Here is a 24,845-nt window from a genome sequence, read left to right on the forward strand (position 1 = left end):
GTTTTTTTATATGCTCGTAGTCTACGTTAGTTATTTCATTTCTGTTAATTTCGGTTTTGCAGTAAGCGGTCTTCAAGTAACGAACACTAATTAAAAATAAATTGTAAATAAAACAATCTTTTATCTTCTCTTCAAATAAATATAAAACTAAAAGGTAAAGTGGCATTTAATACTCTTTAATTTAAAGAATCTTCTCATTATTTTATTAAATGAAATAATTAATAATCGCTACGTAACAGTTTTAATAACTATATAAACGATTAAAATGTAAGATAATTATAATATGGTGTGTATATAAGCTCAACATGAATCATCCATAATTCAATTAACCAAAACACTTTCAAACAATTTAATTCCCCATTATCAACTTTGTATTGCCATCATATCACATTAATAATACATTAAAATCCAAAACTTTCCCTACAATGACTAAGCTTAAAGCTCGGCCTAAGATTGAGCACCCCTCGCGTAGTTTTTGTTTATTTGATAGCGATGCATCGCTAGGTGCCCGCTGCATACGCATGATCGCTGCAGTTGGCTCGGCGCGTGCGTCACGCACAGTACTTGCTACCGAAAACACTTACGCGGATTCAAATTTCGAATTGTCATAAAAATGTAAACTCGCAATCAGCGGGGAGCCATCCACTTGCCGCATTTAAATCGGTTCCAAATTCAAAGCAATTTTTCATGATCACATTGAATTTCAAATATGTCTTTATAAACGTCGTTGTTTTTATATCTGTGGACTATTTTCCGTTGAATGTTGTACGAAGTGGTTTGTGTCAAATTGTGAAAAGCCAAAATGGGGTAAGGATTTTTTTTTGTTTTTTTTATTTGAATGTATGTAAAGAAATACCTTTTGTGGGTTTAAACCAGTATTTATTTATTTATTAATATATACATTCTAAAACAATGTGTATGCCTAAAAAATACAAGGAAATATCAATAATATCGTACATAGGTAGGATTTTGCTGCGTCCAAAGTCACTTAAATTGTTTGAGGGGAGAGAAAGCTACTAAAAATCATAGCCAGCATTAATTCATCGCTAACAGATAACAATAATTTGGCAATGAAAAAACTTAAAAAGATTGGTATAGAGAATCGTTTAATTGATAAAGATTAGCATAGGAGATAGCAAAGGAATTTTATTAAAAAAAATAGTACTCCTAAAATGGATTTTTATTTTTTGTCATTAGGGTATGTTCATAATACATTTATTTCAAAACTTAAAAAAAAATAAGAAACAGAACTAATTCCCGTCTAATGTGAATATTTTAATGCAGCCGTTCTCTGCTACCTGAAACAGGTAGTGTCTAGTCGGGAATCGAAGCCTCGATTTCCAGGTGCACATTGGCACTACTAGTGTGTAAATACCCTTGTAAGCGCGATGAGAAAATTTTATATTTATCAAATTATACGTGATATTCCGCAATATCGATTAAAAATCAATACAACCTTTTCTTCAAAACAAAAACAAAAACTGCATTCCTGTACGTGGATAGAAGCCTTAGCCCATATATAGACTGTACATTTTATGATGCAAAGGGCATCAATCGATACATTTAACCCCTTGTAACATAATAACGAAGCCCTATCGTCCCACTTACCACGATACATAATACATCAATTTATTACTTAAACGTGCGACATGCGAGGTTCGAGTTACAATCGATTTGTTTACAGCGAATTAGTGGATCGCTTAGTGATGAGTGAAATGTCAAATGTCAGCTGTCAATTCCAGGAAGACTGTAAAGTTTGATGTTGAACTGCCGGAAGAAGAAATATTAGTGTATTTAAAATGTAATAGGGCGTTTAATATATAAATTTTAATAAAAAACAACAGGTTTACTGGTTTACCTCGCGTATAAAAACAAATGACTTTCATGATTTAAAAGATATTAAAGAATTTTTTCTTCATTATATCAATGCGTAAGATTTGGGAACCCTTTTTAGTAATAAATACCTGTGTCACTATGTACCTGTTCCGAGCTGTTCCATAATAAAGTTTATTTCATAAGAATATAAAAATTTATACTTAGAAGTAAAGTTATACTATTATAGAGTAGGAACTACTGGCGTTCGAAAACTGTAAGATCATCTAAATCAGATCCGGCGGCTAATTACGTAAAACAAAAGACGAAGGCGCATTATATGTACTGTGGTTGGTCAACCAATCACGATCAAGCGAAACGCGCATTTACTATTTATGTTATAACTCCTTTCTTAAAGTGAAAATGTGAAATTCAAAATCTTCAAATTCATTAATCAGTCTGTGTCAAACTAGTATTTTTATAATTGTTATTTGCTACGTTTATTGCGTCGAGTATACTGTCTAAGTATAATGACATAACAGTGTTGCCACTTCAAGAGAAAAATTAACTAATATGTATCAGTGCTGATGTTGGTACATAAACATAGACTGACTTTTCAAGGTCTTTGCGAAAATAAACACCCTGTTTTAAAAAAATCATACAACGTTGAAGCCCCAAATTGACGTCATAAAAGGCATAAGAATGTTCACAGTTACATAAACATATTCTTATGCTATGATAATAGAAGCAGCATACAAATTTAGGATACGGAAACTGACAGGAAATAAATATAATACTTAGGATTTACATACATGGATATGTATATACAAAAGGGATTTTAATAGTATTCAAATGAATAAGTATATATTTAAATCAGTTTGAAAGAGGCTAAACTAATATAAATTGTGAGTGGGGTTAGAAGAACAAAAACTATACCATATAGCAATTTTAAATACTTTGAGTTTTTCTGATTGAAGCGATCAAACCTTTAAAATCGTTTTCTTTTTGTTCTTTTCTTCAATATTATTATTGTTTAGGTTAAGAGTTTAACTAATTAGCTTTAAAATGGCAATTGAAATGTAAGTAATCTGTTTTACTTACTAATCTTTTAATTGAATACATAATATTTTATTCATAATAACAGTTTCACGTTTGTGTTGGCTTCTATGTATTGTGTATATAGATATTATTATTAAATATCGAAATTCTTTATTTGTTTAGCTATGTACAATATAATTCAGATTAAAGCCTCCCTTTAGTCGGAGACCTGTGACCAGAAAACTTCGATCTTCTTTAAGCAAAGCCTCAACAAGGGTAACCAACACAATTGGTTTTAAAACGAGGGTACTGAAAAAATAATATACATATGAGTTTATTATGATGATGACTATGTTATAAGTGTGTGTGAAAGACAGATCAAATCTGAAAGTGTATAATAACTAGCTGAGGAATAATATATAAGAAATAAAAAATATGTTTAAATTCATGTCATTACATTAAAAATATTGAAGGAATTTAAAATAATAAATATCACCATATTACTGTTGTTGTAGTAACACTAATATATTATATTTGGCCAAGCACAACGTGAAACATTAAGTTTTACCCTGGGAGCCATGGAAAGAAGTATAATAAAGAAAAGAAGAATTGACAAAATAGGTAACAAGAATTTGAGAGATAAAACAGGATTTGCTGACGATGTATATAAAATAAAAGAACTAAAATGGCCTAGACATACTATAAGAAAAGCAGATAAATGGAGCAAAATTGTAACACTATGGCAACCAACAGGCCATAAATGAAACCGAGGTAGGCAATTTAAAAGGTTGGCCGACGAAATTGTGTAAATGACTGAAAAGACCTGGACGAGAATGATAACTAAAAATGGAGGAAAATGGGGGAGGCCTTTTCCCGTAGGCACACAGAATAAGTTATCATAGATTAACAAAAATAATAGCTATAATGTATATATTTAGTATTCTGATATAAGGCTATAAATAAATAAAATATTTATTTATTCATATCATTTTTAAGGTGATTTTTTATAGTCACTTTGCCGTGTTTGAAACTCCAATGTCGCGTTCCTTTTTTAAAATATGATAGGGGTAAACCAGCCTACGGGACGCCCAAAAAACATAGTAATCGACAAACCACCGACATTCAGTTAAGAAGCCTCTCACCGGGAGAAGATTCCACAGATTGCCTTATGAAGCAGACTTTGGAAGACCATCAGAGTGATGCGGATGAAATTTTGAATTAATACGGAATGTCGGGTGTTGAAAGGCAGGTCAACAACTCTTCAGAACACTTTCCATAGTAAACTTTGTAGAATAGGCATAGAGACGCAAAGTCTCTTATGATGTTTTGTTCTTGAGATTGAGTTATAGACAAGCTTCGGCGAACAAGTGCTTTTGCAAAACACAAAAACAAAACTTAAATTAGCTGTTAATACAATACAAAACGTTCTCGAGAAATAATTGAAAGTAAAACATATCGCATTACATTGACTGAGCAAGGCACGTATGGTCATTTGAGTGCATTTGTTTGTTAAACAATTGAATTTGGAATTACTCCTTGCTATTAAGAACTAAAGCTGCGATGAAAATTGAGTCGGTGAACAGTTTCAGAAAATTCAAGGAGACGTTTCGGCGACTCGTTCTAGAACCTTCTTGTGTTAATTATTTGTTATTATTTTCTTTATTCATAATTATGTATTCGGGGATACTTGGCGGACACATGCGACTTTAGACAATTAAAATAGCTAATGAAACAATATTCACACAGAGTAATAATAATTATTAAATAAAAAAGAAATAATGTTGTGAATATGTAATGGTGAATGTGGTAAATCACAGAACAGATTTTTATTTTATTTTTTACTTATGTAACTTTAATGACGTTGTGGTTTATGACAAAATGTAATTTGCCTTTGAATAATTGTAATATAGAAGGAGGGTAAGACATGCTGAGTTTCTTGACCGTTCTTCTCAGAACAAGGCCTCAACTGAATAAACGAATTTTGATTTTGATTTTTGATTTTAAAAAGTATGGTCCCTGTGGCAGTGTTGCTGTCCGAGAGAGGTGAGACAGGGCTAATGTATCCACACAGGTACCTATATAGTTTATTATCTTATCTTCACCGGAGAGCGACATCTTTGTGGAGCGCATGGCGGTAGAATCCACTGATTTGAGGGTATACTTGGAGGGTATTGGAGGTTAGCATCTTCTGTGTTGTATGTTATTTTATAATTAATATTATATACTTATATATTTTAGTCTATTTTTAGTATGAGTTTTGGCCATGTATGGTCTATAAGTGAATAAATAAATAAATTACTACTAACTCGTACCCGAGGTAAAATTCCTGCACTAGTAAATCATTATACACACCATTGAAACAACATTAAGCGATTTCCAAGTAATTGCGAAAATAAACGGGATTTAACGATTAAAGGATTCAAAAGTCATAACATCCTGTATTAACACCTTTAGGGTTGCGCTCACGCAAGTTTAATTACGAGTTAATTGCTTGATCTTGCGTTTATGTTACCCACTGGTAATTAATATTACAATTTTATATTTAATTTATTAATATTAGATAAAAAGATATTAACTTTAACTTGTTAACTGTAATCTTTACTTTTTTTTCTCTTTATATTTCTTTCATACTAACTTTTAGGATACCTTTTTTTATTTATTTTTCCTTTGACCAATTCATTTCAATTATATAATCAAAATTTTGATTATTATATTTGAACTGTTACTATGGGCTAACCTAGAAGTTCAGGCACCTCTGTTTAACAACTTTATTACCTTAAAATGTATTTGTAATGTACGTAATGCTACCTTTCATAAATTAAGAACTTTTTCTAGTATTCAAGTATTATTTTTAAGTAAAGTTTGCTATACCTTAAGTATTAGAATGGAAATCAACCAAAAGTCGTGTAATAATGTGCGTGAATGTAAAAGTATGTGAATGCTTATGAGTGCGTTTAACACTTTGTATTTTATGCTGTGGCTGTTGTTATAAGGGTGCGCTGTGTATGTAGTAGTTTTTGGAACATCAGAGTCATGCCAAAATGCATGAAAAAAAATCTTTTAATTAAATATACAGACTGATTAAATAGTAAACGGATAATTTGACAGATAACAAATCAACGAATTATAATCTATACATATTTGACAACCCTACATCAGTAAAGTGTCAAAATGCGTGAACGACTATTTTCAAAGTGTTAATTCTCCAAACTTTGGTTTTGTCACGTTTGTTTGACGTAAATAGCAATACAGGCTATATATCAGATTTTTCCTAAACCCATCACTCTTTGTAAAAAAGTGAGCAAAGAGATAATTAATTTAAATAAACGTATTTTTTATGTAATAAATAGGAGGCAAAAGGACAGGAGGCTCACCCGATGTTTAAGTGATATCACGGCCCATGGACACTCACATTGCTAGAAGGCTCGCAGGTGCATTGCCGGCCTTTTAAGAATTAGTACGCTCTTCGATTGAAAGATATTAAGATGAATTGGTTCGGAAATGCTTCGATTGAGTTCACTGTAAAACGCAAGAGCGGAACTTTGTACCTAAGAGAGCCGAAAATTCAAGAATTTGTGATTTTTTTAGTGCCTGTTTCTGTTATAAATTATTTAATCAACTTATTTTATAACATATAGATAAGAAATTTTAAATTGCTAAACTTGTATTAAAAATCATACAGCACGTGGAATTCACAAATACAACCTTAAAAGTTCCATGCGCGAGATTTTTTTTCTATACGTATGTGTTTTGTCTAATCAATCAAGTTGCTTATTTATAAATATCATTTATAAAATAATGCATATTAAACGTCTAGTACATAAAGCAACGACTATCAAAGACTACTAAAATACTATAAATCCCGAAGGAGTATTCTTAATGTTTTTTTAAAGACATTTTTGTATTATTGTGAAACAAAGTTGTACTTCTATGAAGTTCACATTTAAATAATGGTATTGTATGCTATTTTTTGTTTTGCACATTTTTATCTTGATATATTATATTGTTCACTAAACACTCAAGAGTAGGGTTATCTCTCTCAGAAAATTCTGTATGTATGGATGCTTACCACAGAAATATACATGACAGAATTGTCATTTTAGATGAATATCTATAAATTATAATATTGTTTCACCAAAGGGAAGAGAAACCATAATGTTTTATTTACTCAATACTCATACTAAACTCTAAAAAAAAATATACGATAAAACGAAAAATAGATGATAATCCCTCCAGAGAGACGAGAAAGAATCACGCGTAATCCATGGACGTTTATTCTTGTTACGAATATCAATCTTTGAATCGCACCGAACAGCGCGAACCCTGAGTTATTTATACAAATGTCCAAATCCGAAAACATCAAGAAATACATCAAAACAGACGAACACAAAACATCGCCAGACGGACCGGCAGACTGTTTATTTATAGTTATATATTTTTTTGTTTTATAGTAACAGTCAATTCAGTGTTTGAGACACAGTCTAACATACAAATGGTAAGGAAATATATACAGTGTTATACAGTTAACATTATACCTATGTATAATTTGGCGGTGTGATAAATCTAAAATGTTATAATTTAAAATATATTTCAAAGCTTATTTTATCTTAAAAGAACTTTATTATAATTTTGTTTGCCTTTTTTGAATATCGATCGCATATGAATATGTAATAAGACTGTTTATATAAAACATTCAGATTATTTATTAGTGTATTGGACTAATTATATACTTTTACTAGCGGATCCGACAGACGTTGTCCTGTCTATACGTCTTTAATTTGAAAATTTCAAACTTTTTTTAATAAGCTAAAACATTCTGGACCATTTTGATGAAAATTATTATTCAAATGTTATGACAATATCTAATGATCCAGCACATGGTCTACAATAACAAAATGATAACAAAACTTTTTTTTAATTTGATCGCAGCGCTAACTGTCGGGACAGACTAAAATTAAAATTCGAATATTATTTAAAATTTGACAGTGCGATGGTAGCGCCGTCTGTCGGATCCAATGTAAAACATTCCAAAATCAACAACTACTAATTAATTAAAAAAAACATTGTCCAGCGGACAAAATTGTGATTCTAAACCATTCTCGAATCTCCACGAACACACACAAAAAATTTCATCAAAATTGGTCCAGTCGTTTAGGAGGAGTTCAGTCACATACACACGCACACAAGAAATATATATATTAAGATTTCTGTTAAGAATTTAAAATTTAATGTAAACAATTCAAAATATCAATAACCCGCCAAAATGCAATAATCGTAGTAGTTAGGAATGCAACGCATAGTCAAAATTATCCTATACGAGTATACATTTATGTCAGCTATCATGTATTAAGTATTTTTCCCTAAAAATTTTTTCTATAACAATGGTGGCATTACTCAAATAAATTCAAAGTTTTGCTTGTACCTAAATCTATTTACTTCCCTGGTCTTTGACCAAATAATATTCAACACATATATTAATTTATCTGCCTTCTACAAAATTGAACCAGACTAGGCGAAGATATTATTTTTTGGTATTACAATGGTTGGTCATCGTAGATTCTAATAATCTGTAACTGTTTTATAGTAATATATTTTTTAATAAATTATTCATTATTTACAAGTTCTATCATAACGCTTTTTAGTGCCATTTTAAGCGGACTATTCAAAATAATATTGCTTTTAATTGTTAAATAGCCATCATTATTAACTCAATCATAGCTTAAATATCTCAAACATAGACTTTCTATTGACGCATCGACAGGGTTTGAAGGCACAGGCGACATACTCTATTTATTTAATAGTACCTATATTTTTTAATTAATTCTCACTGCAGTTAAATACTCTCTAGCCAATGAATGTCTCACCTAACGCGACATTTAAGACGACTGAAATTTGGCATATTTATGTCCGACACTAGTGTCACGCAATAAATTTTGCTGAGGATTCCACAACTTCTTATTTAATTTATTTCTTACGGAAACTACATATTGAAAATGATTTTAAATATTCATTTAATGGTTTTGGCAGATATTTTGACACATGATTGATATCTACTCGAACCTAGTTTTAGGACTTGTAAAACATTTGTGTCACTACGCAGTTTTTACAGTGCTTTAGGTTCGAGGTAAAACATTTTTAACACGCTTAGAAATGACAGAATTTATTATGTGCTTTTGGGATAAAATACATTTTATTTATCAATTATATATTACTTAAGATGGATGGATATCATATAAGTATAGAGGTAGCTAAATAGGCGGACTATCAAAGCTGTCATTACAAGTTTTAAAGAATGTAATCTGTGGCGAGATCGGCGCCTAAGTCGAATTAATTATATTTATTTAAATAATTGATTCAACGTGTAGATCAGTGTTGGCCTGGCCTGAGATCGTGAGTTCGATCCCAGCTTTGCATTAATGGAATTGTTTATGTACGCATTTGCTCGACAATTAATGAGTGAGGATTCGTTATAAAGACTCAAAAAGTCGTCGACGTGTGTCAGACACAGGTAGCTGATCACCTTGCCTAATACATCGTCAAATGACTCATGACGACAGATTCAGGATTCAGGAGCCAGAACTAAAAAGTAGTGACACTGGTTTTTTAACGTATAAACAATAAAAGTAATGAGAAAAGTCGATAATGAGCTTAGAAATAATGAAATTACCTCGTTTACTTGAAACTAACGTAAAGTCCGCTCAGATCTTAGTCGCCTCAAGTCTCATGCAGCAAGAATGTGGTTTGTTTCCGGAGAAATAAAGATACACATTACTGTAAGACAGTGCTATTAATTGATTTACAAAAAAAAATCTGTGGTCATGTGTTCGAACTCTCTTTGTATCATTGGGCTTTATGTATATGTGCGGATTTGACACTCGTGAACCCAATAATTAATCCACAATCTCAGATTTAAATCTATCTAAGATGAGAGCTAGGCGATCGATCTCTTAGAAATTGATCACGAAACAGATACAAAAATCTGATCTTAAAGGAATCTTAATTTTTTAAATAAAAAAAAAACACTTTATATAGATAACTGTAATATACACATTTCAAACTTAAACAAAAATCATGTATTTGTATTCATGTCTGTAATTGTATATGTAAATTTAAAATAATATCGAATCCTCTTGAACACACAAAAATTTACCAAAACCGGTCAATCCATTTAGAAGTTTTATTAGATACTAATTCACGTACATTATATTTTATATGCATATAAAGATATAGAAACAATTTAATTAAATATCGAGTGAGTATAAAAATATAATATACAGAATTAATATTGTAAAGTAATGCCAATAAAATGTTAACTGCTCATTTTGAACAAAAATTATCTCCGCCCTTTGCCTTATCCGTACCAATAAAACGAAGTTAACTGGGATTCGATTAAATCTAGATCCAGATTTATTTTACTAGCACTATTGCCAGTGATAAAAGACGTTTAAATGTCAACATTGTCACGATTGAAAAGAGCAGACTTGTAGAAATTTTTCGTAACTGGCAACTGTGTATCTGTCATTTAATTTAATGTGTTCTAATTATGAGATTGAAATGTTGCCAATTATAATTTAATTTTCATATATTTATTTTTATAAAATGACCACTGATCAAGTCCAACTCCCTTTACGCGTTCAAATCCCCACCAATTAATTTTTTATATATGACACTGATAACAGAAGACTCACCTGTTGATATATGCCAGAGGACACACAGTATCAGAAGGCTCGCAAGTGTGTTGCCGGCCTTTAAAAACGCTTCTGTACAGTTACACAAGTAACACGTTGAAACTGAAATATGTTACATATAAAAATACATGAAAGGCCTAATTTATACTTGGCCTAAATACCTAATATATATAAAAAAATTCTTCTTCAAAAGTCTTCTTTTGATCCATTCAGGCATTATGGCATTGCAGACGTTTATAATATTATTGACATAACAGGACAATTTTAACAAAAAAATCCACGTCAAATAATGACGTCTTTAAAAGTACTTAGTCTTAAAAAAACGTGTGACAAATCAAATAAAAATAGAGTAAGCCGTTTATATATAGAGACGGCAAGTTTTTAACCTCAAATAGGACATAAAAAAGGGTTTAATTGGTTATTTATAAGGTCACTTCCCTTGTAGAAAAAGTATTCAATAGCTTTATCCCTGTGGTTTAAAATTACGCGGTAATACTTCACACTAAAGAAATAATGGAAACACTAAATCATTATGGAATTTACTACATATAACTACGCAGAGATTTATCGTCGCGCAACGAAAGAATACGCAATAATTTAAAATATTACACGCGTTTCTGTCACTTATTATAAACAATATGAAGGTTGTTTTCGTGTGCATATATTTGACCTGTAGAACCTTAAGAACAATGAGTTCTTGTGGTATGAAGGCAGATTTATGGTTATTTCGCAATACGCTCGTTCGAGTACGCAGTGTGTGAACTTTTAAAATTATTTTTGCTTGTAATTGAAAGCATATAGGCAAAATAATTGCCTGGTTATACAAAATTTAATCCCATTGAAATTGTTTATTAATACATTATATCAGACAGATGCATAATACATTTATAATAACCACAGATTAAAAAAGGATACTTATCTATTTTTGTTTCTATAAATTAAAAATAAAATAAATCAGTGGCGCTACAACCTCTTTAGATCTTGGCCTCAGATTTCTGAATTGCACTACTTGCCTTTTAGATTGACAAAAGATCATGAAACATATAGAGAAATCTGCGGCCCTAAAAAGGGTGTAGCGCCAATCATTTTTTTTAATAGAGTTCCTGAGAAAATATACAGCTTTGGCTCGAAAAAAGATATAGGTATAATACCTAAAACGGGTCAAGTGCTGTATTACTTTAAGTTTTATTTATATACTAGCAGACTTGGCCAAGCGTTGCTATGGCTAAGTATTTTATCATATTACATAGTAGTAAACTATTCAAGGGAAACGGTAGAACTTATGTGAAACATTGGTACTTTTAACACAGCGCCATCTGTTAGTATTGTTAAAGGTATTTATTGAGAATTGGTAAATTGAATTAAAGATCTAAGCTATCCTATCTCTTAAGTCTGGTCGAACTTACGAGATAGGATAGCTCACGGTGTGAAACATCGTGACAGGAGATTTATATATATGTATTAAGATTAGTTTTTTTATTTTTTTTTTATAGAACAAGGGTCAAACTAGCAGGAGGCTCACCTGATGTTAAGTGATACCGCCGCCCATGGACACTCTCAATGCCAGAGGGCTCGCGAGGGCGTTGCCAGCCTTTTAAGAATACGCTCTTTTTTTGATGGACCCTAAGTCGAATTGGTTCGGAAATACTTCAGTCGGCAGCTGGTTCCACAAAGTGGTGTGTGTTTATGTAACATAAATAAGTGTTAATATATTATACTGGGTGTCAGCAACAAAGGCTTAATAATAATAAAAAGTATCAGCTTGTTCCGTTTAGTAGCCTGCGCCTCAGTATTAGAAAATTGATAATTAATGTTTGCACGGGTTTTGGCGCTCGGCGACGTGCTTGGAATTGAAAATACTAGGTGTGAATTTTAAGCAATAATAACTTTCCCGTTCGAATAGTTTGTATGTAGTACAAACCATTTGAAATAATTAATCATACTATTGAAAACCCTTCCTTAAATATATGACCAACATTATATGTATCTGCCCCTGCGAACTTCGATTCTCCATAATGTGATTTTACGTAGCCTACCTTTTTAGTACATACCAACATATAACATTTTGCTACGCTGCCTCAGAGAATGTTCGGTTTTCCAGAATGAAATTTTTTGGGTTGTTTTGAGAATTTTTCTCTATTTAATACTTAGAGTTTGTCATAACATTGCCAGTTGTTCTATAAAAAAAAGCTTAAAGACTAGCCTAGTAACTTAACCTTAAAATAAAAAAAAATACAGGTGTAAACTAACACTTTCGCTATCGGCCTGACGTCAATTCAATTGAAAAATTTCCAATCAATGTAATTTTAAAAGAATGTGTCAAATATTTTAACACCTTATAATCTGTGTTGAAATTCGGAACAAATGCTTTCATAGAATAGAAATCATGGTTACTATAAATGCAATCATTATAATCACAAACAATGATTGGATACTTGCGGTTTTCCGCACAATATTATTTTAGTATCCAATTCGATATTATTCCACTCATACTACATGTATTTTACATACATTTACGTATTGAGATAGAAGATTCATGTTGTTGTGTTTAAAATCCGACTGGATACAAATAAAAAATAAATAAGATAGAACCTTTTTTCAAGTTATACTTCTTTTGGCGCGTGAGGGAAAAATGATAACAGTTAATTTTAACGATGCGCGCGCACACTGTCACAAAAAACCGACTCCCTGAAGTTAGCTATAGTCAACATTTTAGTGTTCTCTACTGTTAGTATAGTTTTTTCTACAAACGTAAAATAAGGCGAAAGATATTTTTTTTTTTTGAAAAGATCGTTATTTTGTCACGCCAAAGAAGTATAACATATAACGTACTAGTTCCTATAACGGCAACGCATTCGCGAGCCCTCCGGCATTGTGAGTGTCCATGGGCGGCGGTATCACTTATCATCTGGTGAGCCTCCTGCCCGTTTGCCCCCGGTTCTATAAAAAAAACGCATGTACATAAGTACACACATGTTTTTTTAGTTCTTTTTTCCTCATGATCATTTGTCAATGTAATAGGCAAGGAGGTGATCAGCCTCCTATTACTGACACACGACAGTCTAAGGCAAGCCGGGTTTCTCAATGTTCTCCTTTACCTTTTGAGCAAATATTGAAGGCGCATATAGAAAGAAAATTCATTGCTGCTCTGCTGGTGTCCTACCTGCGACCTCAAGGATGAGACTAGTTAAAGCCACTGGGTCAACACTGCTCTATGCTGGGCACCAATACATATATATTTATTTGCAACTTACATAACTATTCGTAAGAAATTAATTAAATTATTATTTATTTGCAGAACAATCAAGCGGCTAGCAGTTCGTATATTCATGCTGATCATACTCGAAGCTTCTGGTGCCGGCTTTGCAGCTCCAAGTGTGTTGGTTACCAGGCATGAATCCAGAGCGGTTGAGTGGCTGCCGATGGACAATCAAACCGTCTACAGATTGGATGAAGGAGAGACCAGAAAGTACGTAACAAAAATAACGTCATAGCTGAATTGCGGTTCTACCTAATAGAAAACAAATTTGACGTTTTCTTTGAAGTGTGCGATGGCTCCCCTCTCACCTGTGTTCCATATTCTAGAGTAAAACAACTAATTTGCAAGCTTCTAGCTTATCTAGCTTCTTTAATTTGGGAATCAAATTCCCAGTCTCCTACTTTGCGCAAACGGCTAGAAGTCCCCTAGTAGACTTATAATATAACTTAAATTTATCCCATGATCTTTTTCCCGCCATCATTGCAATGTCTAGCTGGCCTCACGATTTTATGCCTTGAACATATCACCAGCCGTGTCTATCTGCGGTAGTTGTAACAACAACTTACATATTTTATGTCTAATTTCTTCCTTGCAGTTTGGAGCTAAACACAACACAATTAATTCAATCAACGGTGTACATCACAGTGAGCCCCTGCTCCAGAGATTTTCATTGGGCTCTCTATAGAGGACATTTCCAAGGTTCAGACGGTAGGTTGGATATATTTATCGATAAAGAAAATTTAGTCCAATTTAACAATTTTATTGTTATTTCAAATTGCTATTAACAAAATGTAAGTAGAACACAGTTTATTATTATCATATAAACAAAAACATTTAGGGCCTGTTTCACAATGTATGGATATAGTGCCAAATAGCTATGCAACACATAAATTATTCGAAATATAAAAGTTCCGAATAAGATACTTGGCATTTCATGACAAATGGCGCTAATTGACAGTCGTGAAACACAAAAATACTGTTTATCCTACAAGTAAGTGATAAATAGCTTATTTGGAACTTATCCGGACATTGTGAAACAGACCCTTAGAATATCAACTTAACAGTCATACTTAGAACATAAACGAAAATCCAAAGATATTTTTATTGGAACTATCAGATATCCGCTATCAGTGATACCAAATTGGGATTTTCCCCCCAAATTCAGGGGAAATCAAGATGTCGAGGGCGTTTTTTGACGGTTGTTCAAGAAATTTCTTTCTTTATGTTTAAAGACGCACGATTATTTATATTAAGAATTCAAGCCAAACCTAACTTAAAAAAATCAGTGGCGCTACAACCTCTTTAGGTCTTGGCCTCAGATTTCTGAATCTGTTTCATGATCATTTTTTAATCTAATAGGCTTTTAAATCTAAAGTGATCAGCGTCCAGTGACTGAAACACGCCGTCGACTTTTTGTGTCGAAGACCAGTCGGTTTCCTCACGATGTTTTTCTTCATGGTTCGAGCAAATGTTAAATGCGTACATAGAAAGAAACTAATGGTTCACAGCCGGGGATCGAACCTACGACCTGAGGTATGAGAGTCGCACGCTGAAGCCACTAGGCCAACACTGCTCACCTAACATAACCAATAAATTAAACCAAATATTAACCACAATTTCTAAGAACTAAATAATAGCTATTTTATACAACGCTGCTTTTCAACTTGAAGTGTTCTCAACAGATCAATTGGACCTTCTACAAGAAAGTAGCGGAGGTGATATCAGCACATTGTCTGCGGTGATAAAAAATGAAGATCGGTATATATTACAGGTAATATGGTAATAAACTAAATTAACATTGCTTATAGATTTATAACACGATAAATCAAGTTAAAAATATATATCTTTTTATGTTTAAACTAATGTTAACCAAACTAAAAGATACTTTACGATGAAGAGACATAATATAACCCTTTTATCACGGCTATGTCTTCGTATATGATGGAATAGGTTAAAGTTTAGGTATATTTCAGAGGTACAAAACAAAAGAAATATGCTACCAAATTAACCTGTAACTCGAAATTTATCAATTCGACTCCAAGCTAAACAATAAACATAATAACAGAAACGGGTGATGTGCTATAAGCATAATTCTTAAAATGGCCTAAAACCTACTTTCCTGTAGTTTCACAAAGCGAAATCATAAAATCATTGGACAAAGTTAAGCATCCATTCTTATCTACAATTCTGATTAATCAATGGCGACTACTTTTTAATAAAATGTGTTCGTGTACTAGTGTACACACGTAAGAAGTGAAACTTCTGAGCTTATTTTTTTCAAAATGTGCACTATATTCAACTTTACATAAATTGGTTAAATAAAGTTAAATTAGAGAATTTATAAATTAAATCAAAAACCTACATATAAACTAATTATGAAAATAAATTAACGAATTTTTACAGAATTAGAATTTCATGAATTGTAATAGAATTATTAGTATCATTGTTAGCGTTATTATGTATTTTTGTTATGTATGACTTCGTCTCTTTGAATCAACCGTGGCAGTGACAAGAAAAAGATGACGCGTAACGGAAAAGTGTTACGTGTAACTGAAAATTGTGACGCATAACCGAAAAGTGTGGCGGTAAAAAAATTTTCAACGCCGATAAAGAAGTTACACTTCAATAATAAATCAGCATCAATCGTGTAATTTAAAGCTAATTACTAAGTAAGTAACCTAGGATTAAAATTTAGTAACGTTATTGATTTTTCAGTTATTCTCGTCAAAGGGGGGCGCTGCGGCCGTCAGCATAAGGGGGGAGGCTCCACGGCTCGTTCGTATGCGGCTACGCACGCGATCTCGGCGAAGGCTTTCAGCTAACTGGGACCCAAGGTACTAACAACATTTATAATTTACAGTAAATTTTGATCTCACTAGTTTGTAATATAGATTCTTAGACAATACACAAAAACCACCTACTGTGAGTCATCTTATAATATCGTTAACGCCGGATAAACCTGACAGGATCCGGCTGTTATATATAAAAGATATCAAAACTTCTTTAATATTGTGATTCCATTGAACGTGGGTTTTTTCAAACCCTGAGACACCAGTCCACAAATACTGGCCCATTAAGTAAAAACTTAAGCCGACGTTAGCTCAAACATTTAGGAAGGCTACGTGTACCAAAAATACCCACGGAAACGGATATTAATATGTTAGGCCTTTTGAAATTTGAGACCAAATGTGTTTTTGTACTTTATATAAACCCTACAAAATGGTACGCATACGTCTAATACCAAAGTATCTAAAGCTAAAGTTTTAACTGGAATGTCGCCCTGACTTCACTCTTTCAATTACGTATATATATAGTATTTTCAAAGAATTTAACTTTTAACTCTTTTCTTTGTACTAATCATAAATCTCATCAGAAAATCATGCGGCATTTTCTCTAAATTAATTGCATTTAATTCATATCATAACTGGACTACGACGTAAAAACCTGTCAAGTTAGGACCGTTATACTCTCACAAACCATAAATCCATGCTGTCTTGAGTTCGTCACATGTATAGATGAATTTATGATACTCCATACATGGGCACGATATGACTTAACAAGGCGCCGTTTACACTGGGTACTATCTTTTGGGTTTATAATCTGTTGTATATGCCTATAATTATATATTCTGTGGTTTGTTTGACATTTTTCAGACTAGTCTAAGTCTAATTATTATTTTTTTAAATTTTATAATGTTTGTGTTTGCATCTACTTCAACGGATTAATACTAACTATAAAAATAACACATTTTACGAACATTTGTTTATTTTGAAACAAAATGTTATTTTAGAAAAGAATTTAAATATATAATATAAGGTTGGCCAATTTTTATACATCGCGCCATTTTAAATATTACTAAGGGGGAAAAGATGACGCCAGAAATATTCATGGATATCACTTTAATGTCATTTAAGTCAACTACAATCTCCGGGTATATAATAATAAATAATAAAATAAAAAATAAAAAAGCCTTTTAATTCTTACAGCAGAACAAGTTACATTAATTAAGTTTACTTACATACTAGTGTTAGTTTTGTTAGTAATTAAATTTGTATCCTAAATTTAATTGTGTTAGTTTTTCCTATTTTTATCTCTTCATATTTATTTATTCATTTTATTATCATTTCATATTTATATCTCCGGGTATATAAAATAATAAAATATTTGCCATATTTAATCTATCATCAAAAGGGCCGTAAATTGTTTTATATCAGAAACGAGACTAAAGCTAAGTCTGACAGTTGACATCTGACGTTGACATACCTCAAAAAGTATTTTGTTATTCGTGCTTTCAAATCTTGCTCTATCTCTTTGCGTTAAGTCACAATTGCAATTACAATTAAACAACTGTGAACTTAGGTTTATAAAATCTACGCGATGTTTAGCCGATCAAGCTTTCTGTGTTCGCCACAAGCCCTTTTTGGTAATAATTGCTTAAGACGTGTTAACATTGCGATATTAGCAGAAAATTTGCTTTTCAGATGATATTAATAACTACGTAACTGGGTTATGAATAGATATACACCTGTCAATTAGTATGAGCTATGAGGGGTTTTTTGAAGTTATAATTTTTTTGTCGCGTAAAGGAAAAATGATGAGATTAACTTTTTACGATGCGCGCCGTCACAAAAAAACCGACACCTAGCTATAGTCAACACTTTAGCTTTTTGTATATTTACAAATAAGCTTAAATTAATAATGCGTTCTTGTAAAACTTTCAATGTAATAAATGCCTTTTATTATTGTTAGTGTCTTTTTTCTACAAAGATAGAATACAATTTTTGAAAACAGTTTTTATTAATCTGTATGCATCGCCGTTATTAAGGTCAGATAAGCCTACTGCTTGGGCCCTATTAAAAAAAAAAGTATTGCACACACTCACTGCAACACCATTATTTCCTAAGCAGTTAGACTAAGATCAGTCTTAGATGAAGCGCAGGGATAAAAACGCTTCCTTTAATGAAATATCGCGAGTAACCAGCCTATAAGATATGACTTGGTATACGAGATTAAAAATAAAAATAGTAATTGCCCAGTAATAACTACTGATTGTCTACTCATTTCAATTACATTGTAACGTGAAGATTATCTGCATTCCTAACATATTTGTGCCGTATTAACCTGTATCATAGCCACGCGTAGATTTTATAAACGATAAAATTACTCCGAGAGTTAATCGGAATTCTACATCACTTCGAGTAGTTTATGGAAAGAGGACGGTAGACAAATGTGAGTTTTTATAGTAGTTTTTGGTAGTTTTTGAATAACTTGGAAAACCTACTCAAGAGTACCATAGCCAAAGACTGAATAGATTTTTTTTTATTATAAAACAGTCAACAGACTCACAAATACACAGTATGTAATATTAGTTAAGTTACTAAGTTAATAAGTTATTAAGTTAATAAGTTATTAAGTTAATAATTAGACGCGTAAACAATATTGTAAGCATAAACCTTTAAAGCCAAAATGAGCCCCTTAGTTTTTTCCACACTCATAATTTCAATAACATAAGTGTCTTAGATATACGAACTCTCCAATTAGTCAAGTTAGTTTATTGTTAATCCAGCGTTGCAATCCCACTACCCCTAATATTATCTTAGTTATAAGCTCATCTTTAAAACAGCTAAGGCCAGATGTCACCCTGCTTCAAACAAAGTGTTTCATTTTACATAATATATCTAAACATATCCATACAACAACCGATTTGAATTATTATTTTAATTAATGAGTGGTGAGGATTTTCACTGCCCTAATATCGCGAAAACTGGGGGTAATTGTTAAAAAATTACACACTCACGGTATTAAAAATATACGACCGACCCAAAATAAAACAAAATGTTATGTTTTTTTGACAAAAAAGTTTTTATGAAAGGTGAAATAATGACGTCATAGCCTATATCGCGCTAACAAAGTTATACCAACGGCTAATAGCATGTACACAACTAAATCACTGACGCTTTCCAATCAGTCTGCGGTACACTGGTGAAGAAGAATCGTTTAGATCCTCTAAAATATTAAAACTTTGCCAAATTTAATAACATAATTTGTGTTATAGAATATTTCTAAGCTAAAGCTTATTTCAAAAGCATGCCCTAAGATATTTGGTACAAATAAAAAAACAACTTTAACGATAATTACCAACATTTAAATTCGTAACATGTTTATATGGAATCCGTATCTAGGTAGGAACTTGCCCAGATAATAAAGAGGCAAGGATGATTCTTTCAACTTTTTGCCTGAGCATGTTTGGAATTAATCGATTTTACGCTTCTCGTATATACCTATGGTGCTACGGTTTGTTTGTCTGTGGTTTCTTTATAAAATTTGCAGTATTATTACGTCTATTGAAATAAAGACTAAAAGTGCAATATCATTAGCAACCTCATTTAGGCAACAATGTTTTTAATTTGTGTTATGACAAATAATTAAATTATGTTTTGTATGTGTTTCATTCTCACGAACTGGATCTTCGTCGCAGCAGGATAAACTCTGCAATAGAATTGTCAAATATGTCAATAAGATGAAAAGCACAAGAGGTAACGCGAGTCCTGCTAATATCATGAGGATATTTATGAGCGAATCGGCGTCTGCTAGCCAATGTCCGATGTGAGCTCCAATTACACCGGATATTCGCTGGGGCCCAGGCGGGAGACAAACCCACCAGAAGGTTTAAGAAATAAAGTCTCCTTTTGGAAAATGGAAGATTTGATACTAATGTTGGGGTTATGTAATAAGATGAATAAATACTGGTTTTTTACTTAATTACTATCTTAGTCTCTGGTTAACCAAAAATGTAAACCATAGACTGAAATCATAGTCTTTCTTTTGCTTAAATTAGGCATTTAATCTGTGAGATAATCGACTGTCAAAAAAAACTGTCACTGTCATTCATTTGATACATTTAAAGATTGCGCGCGCAACCGCGTTGCTAAACTAAATATTATAATACGAGTTTCTGTTCGATTGTTGATAAGGGAATTAATGTCTTATGTTAATTATTTTTTAGTACGAAAATAGCAAAGGATTTATGCACGCGCTGTACACTGATACAATAATTGCGAATGGGATTTAATTCGAAACATAATAACGGGGCACAGATTTTAATTAATTTTATAAATGTATCGTGTAACTAACTTTTTAACAAGGTTAATAGAGGCCGCCACATGGAATACTGACCTGTAGCTTCAAAATACCATCTATTCCATTTGACCGTAACGAATAGCGATTCGAACCATGGAAGACCAGTCACATTCCAAGCAGTTTGATCTCGTGGCGTTGCGAAGATATTTGGGGTTTCTGCGTATTCTACTGCATTTACCACGAAAAGGGTTAAGAGTTGTTCGCATTACCTAGTTTCATGATCGGACGTTGAGGTCAAATAGGAAATATCACCCGTATCTCCACGAAGTCTGTCCGACAAATGAGTGTTTTTTAAGGTTTTCTCGAGCCAATAAAACTTAGGGTTCTTCAAGTAAAGAGCGTACCTATTCAAGGACGGCAATGCACTCGCGAGTTCTTTAGTATCTATTGGCGGCGATATCATCAGATGATCTTTTTTTCCGTTTTGCACGGACGACTAAAGCCGAACGTTTATTGCAGAGCGGCTAAAATCGACCGGCTAAATGATAATTCAAAAAAAAAATTAAATATTTGGGAATTGCCACTGTCGAGGAAGACATTAAACGATCAACCGTTCATTACAATATGAGACTTCAGCAACACGTCAACCCCTCTACCTTCAGGCCTCTTGGAAACAACGGACACCGTTTATCGGCTGAAAAGGTCGAAACTTGCCGCAGTTTGACAATCTACGGAGTGTTACGGAGGGAGTGGAAAAACTGTTGAATTTGCGCTCCCTAACTGCCCCTATGTATCTCAAGTCTGATAAAAGCCAAGAGGCTGATTGCAGGTGGAATTAAAAAAAAATTATAATGCAGCAAAGTCGCTAAGGCTAAAGCCGCAAGCCCCAAAGTGGGTAGCATCCGACTTCAGCGGTGCCGTGTACCGGGCGGGGTAAATAAGTACACACGTTTTTTTATTTATTTAATTATTTCAATACCTTGTAAAAAGTATTGTATATCTGTCAAGTATATATATAACCTCCTTTATAATTACAGTATTCTTGTGTTTCGCTCGCAGCTCTTTTTCACAATTCCGATTTCTGTTTAACATTTTTCGTTATATATAAAATAATTTACATAAACAGATGTTAAATTATACACCTATACTTTCCTTGGATATGACATTATCTATTGCTGAAACCATATAAAAATCAGTTCGGTCGTTTTTGCGTATATCGAGTTTATACATTGTAGTGACTTGCATTTACCCGATTTATAAATACCGATATACATATAAAGTTAATGTAATTTTTTGTATTTCTATATTTCTCATCATCTCCATCTCATAGATAAGTAGATGATCAGCCTTCAGTTCCTGACGCACGCCGCTGACTTGGGCCTAAGCCAAGCCGGTTTCCTCATGATATTTTCCTTCACCGTTCGAGCGAATGTTAAATGCGTACAAAGAATTTGATAGAATTTTAAACCATTAAAACATTGGATAGAATCCACGGCCTCGGGGATGAGAAGCTAAAGCCACTCTTCTCAAACCATTAAAAAGCTATTAAAACATCTGCTTTATTACTGTTCGCTACTAGAATTTAAAAAGTAGTGATATTAATTAATTTAATAGCAAGTTCTTATAGGATGCCGCTTTCTTGATAACTTAACCATATAACTTAACTGGACTTGATGGGTGACTATTCTGTGCGCGTGCGACTTTTTCCACTAACTGTTCGATAATCGCCTAGACCAATAACTCCTTTTGCGGATGTGTTTTTCTGATTCACTCTCTAATTAGTCGTTATTAATTGTAATGATTACCTGGTGTATATGGCCGCTATTATAATAATTACAATTTAATAAATTGCCTCGATTCTCTCACTTTAACTGGTTAATAGGAATGCATTTGTACCGTTTATTCGTTAATTAATCTTTTGAATTGCTCATAAAAGTGTACGTATCCTCTGTTTTAATTCTAGCAATTATTGCCTAGGGGAGACGATTTGTGTTAATACTTAAACGCGTTACATAAAGTTAGTGCACTTATATGGAACTCTATATTTAGGTTTATAGAATTTTATTCTCATTAAATACAGGTCAATTACATTTTAAAAGTATTAAGAACATACAAAGTACAATATCACATCATCGTCGTATGCTATTATTGTATAGCAAAAACCTTTGCAGGCATATTCAAAATGGTTGCTGCAACTACTTCTCGTACCTCATAAGTTACTGCTTCTATTTCCCGTATCTCATGAGGCTAACTGTAGTAGACCCGCCCGAAATAGGTTATATTTTTGCGACCGTATTCGGTTCTGACTTTAAGTTGATGTATATGAATAGTGTTATCCACTACGTGTGGGATTCAAGTTAATTGGTATGTAATTTAAAATGAAGGCTACCTTTGATAATTATTTTGACTGACTTAAAAAGTAAAGGTTATGTATTACTCCATTTTTTTTTACTTTAATAAATCATATCATAAAAATTTTATTACTTTGTTGGTATATAACTTAAGAACAAACTTTGCAATGATGGCCTAGTAGGATCTCTTCCCGCGAGAGTCGCATGCTTATCCCACGAGGGAGAATGAGGTCGTAGGTTTGATTTCCAACTGTGCACCAATATTTTTTCTTTCTATGTGCACATTTTAAATTCGTTCGAACGGTGAAGGGAAACATACTGAGGAAACGGGCTTGCCTTAGACCCAAAAAGTTAATCGCGTATATCAGACAGAGCAACCTATATGCTTATTTACAGATAATCATGAAACAGATTCACAAATCTGAGGCCCAGAGCTAAAATGGTTGTAGCGCCACTGGTTTATTTAATTTATAAAACGTAACTAACCTTTAGTTAATTAACTAATAATGAAATATAAAGTGACAATCTTTCGATAGAAATGTGTTGCTAGATATGTATGATCGTTATCTATACATGAGAATATGTCCCTCGCTCATAGCTGAAGCAAGTTTTTGCAACTTTTTTAACTAAATAGTAAAGTCTATATACGGAAGAATCATCTTACCATTAATGTAATTCAATAGGATTGACAAAATTCTTTATCCGATACAGTTAATTTGATAGCTTTTTAAACACAGTAATAATAAGCGTACAACCCACCAGGCTTCAGAAGAAACTACTCCTTATATGGAAAATGTATTCGTTTTTACAACTCCCAAGCGAAATGATCACTGAATAAATTCAAAACTCTTTTGAACAAAAACATTTAAATGAAACTTATCCTTCAGATTTATTTGCTCCAATTTACAAAAAAGTATATTTAACAAGGATTTAATACTACTTTTTAAGGATCGTAGGGGACGTAGTAGCATACTAAGCATGAGATCAGGCAGATCTAGGCAGCAGGGTAGTGTCACTTTATAAAAAGGGAGTTTATTTACTAGAACTTAAGTCTGGTGCCCTATTATGCCCTACTTAGCACACTGAATGCTTAAACAATGGATACAAAGTAATAAAACCATAACTTTTTGTGGGGCGAATTTTGATAAAGTAAACATGTTAAGAATGTTTGAAAATATAAATAAATGTATAGGTATCTATTATAATTTTTATTTAAAAAAATATTTTTTGTTTTTTTTGCAACTATGAACTCGCTCCACTCGGGTCCGAGGAATGAGTAAGTGCTCACATTAAGTAATGTGTTAACTTTTTTCAGTCCAATAGATCCCCATGTGACGTCATACTGCGTAGTGGCATCCCACAGGAAGAACTACACTTCCCTGTGCGCAGCCCAGTACGATACGAGTGTCTGTAACAGGCGGTATCAAGAACCAAATGAAACTCGCAAAACCCGATACAATACATCGCGTGACTCCGAAAACTCTATAGAGATTGACAGATTTGACATATTTGAAGGGAACTTCAAGAACGTGTTTCGAAGGAAGAAGTTTGGTAAGTAAAAAAAATTCATCCTAAACCACACCACAAAAGTAGGAAGGAAAACATTTTTAGGAAATT

At 32.6% G+C, this 24,845-nt stretch overlaps 1 protein-coding gene across 1 annotated transcript in view; it reads left to right on the plus strand.

Moving 5' to 3' along the window:
• Window positions 1-527: 527 nt before the first annotated feature.
• LOC110995245 (protein NDNF-like) overlaps window positions 528-24,845 on the plus strand; it is a 30,431-nt gene continuing 6,113 nt past the window's right edge. The window contains exons 1-6 of the mRNA XM_022262313.2: window positions 528-807; window positions 13,837-14,007; window positions 14,393-14,505; window positions 15,480-15,568; window positions 16,513-16,631; window positions 24,544-24,779. Of these exons, the coding sequence (XP_022118005.2) occupies window positions 803-807; window positions 13,837-14,007; window positions 14,393-14,505; window positions 15,480-15,568; window positions 16,513-16,631; window positions 24,544-24,779 (733 nt within the window). The 5' untranslated portion in view covers window positions 528-802. The remainder of the gene's footprint in view (window positions 808-13,836; window positions 14,008-14,392; window positions 14,506-15,479; window positions 15,569-16,512; window positions 16,632-24,543; window positions 24,780-24,845) is intronic.

The sequence above is a fragment of the Pieris rapae genome, chromosome 21 (assembly GCF_905147795.1).
Source record: "Pieris rapae chromosome 21, ilPieRapa1.1, whole genome shotgun sequence".
In the NCBI taxonomy this organism is placed as follows: domain Eukaryota; kingdom Metazoa; phylum Arthropoda; class Insecta; order Lepidoptera; family Pieridae; genus Pieris; species Pieris rapae.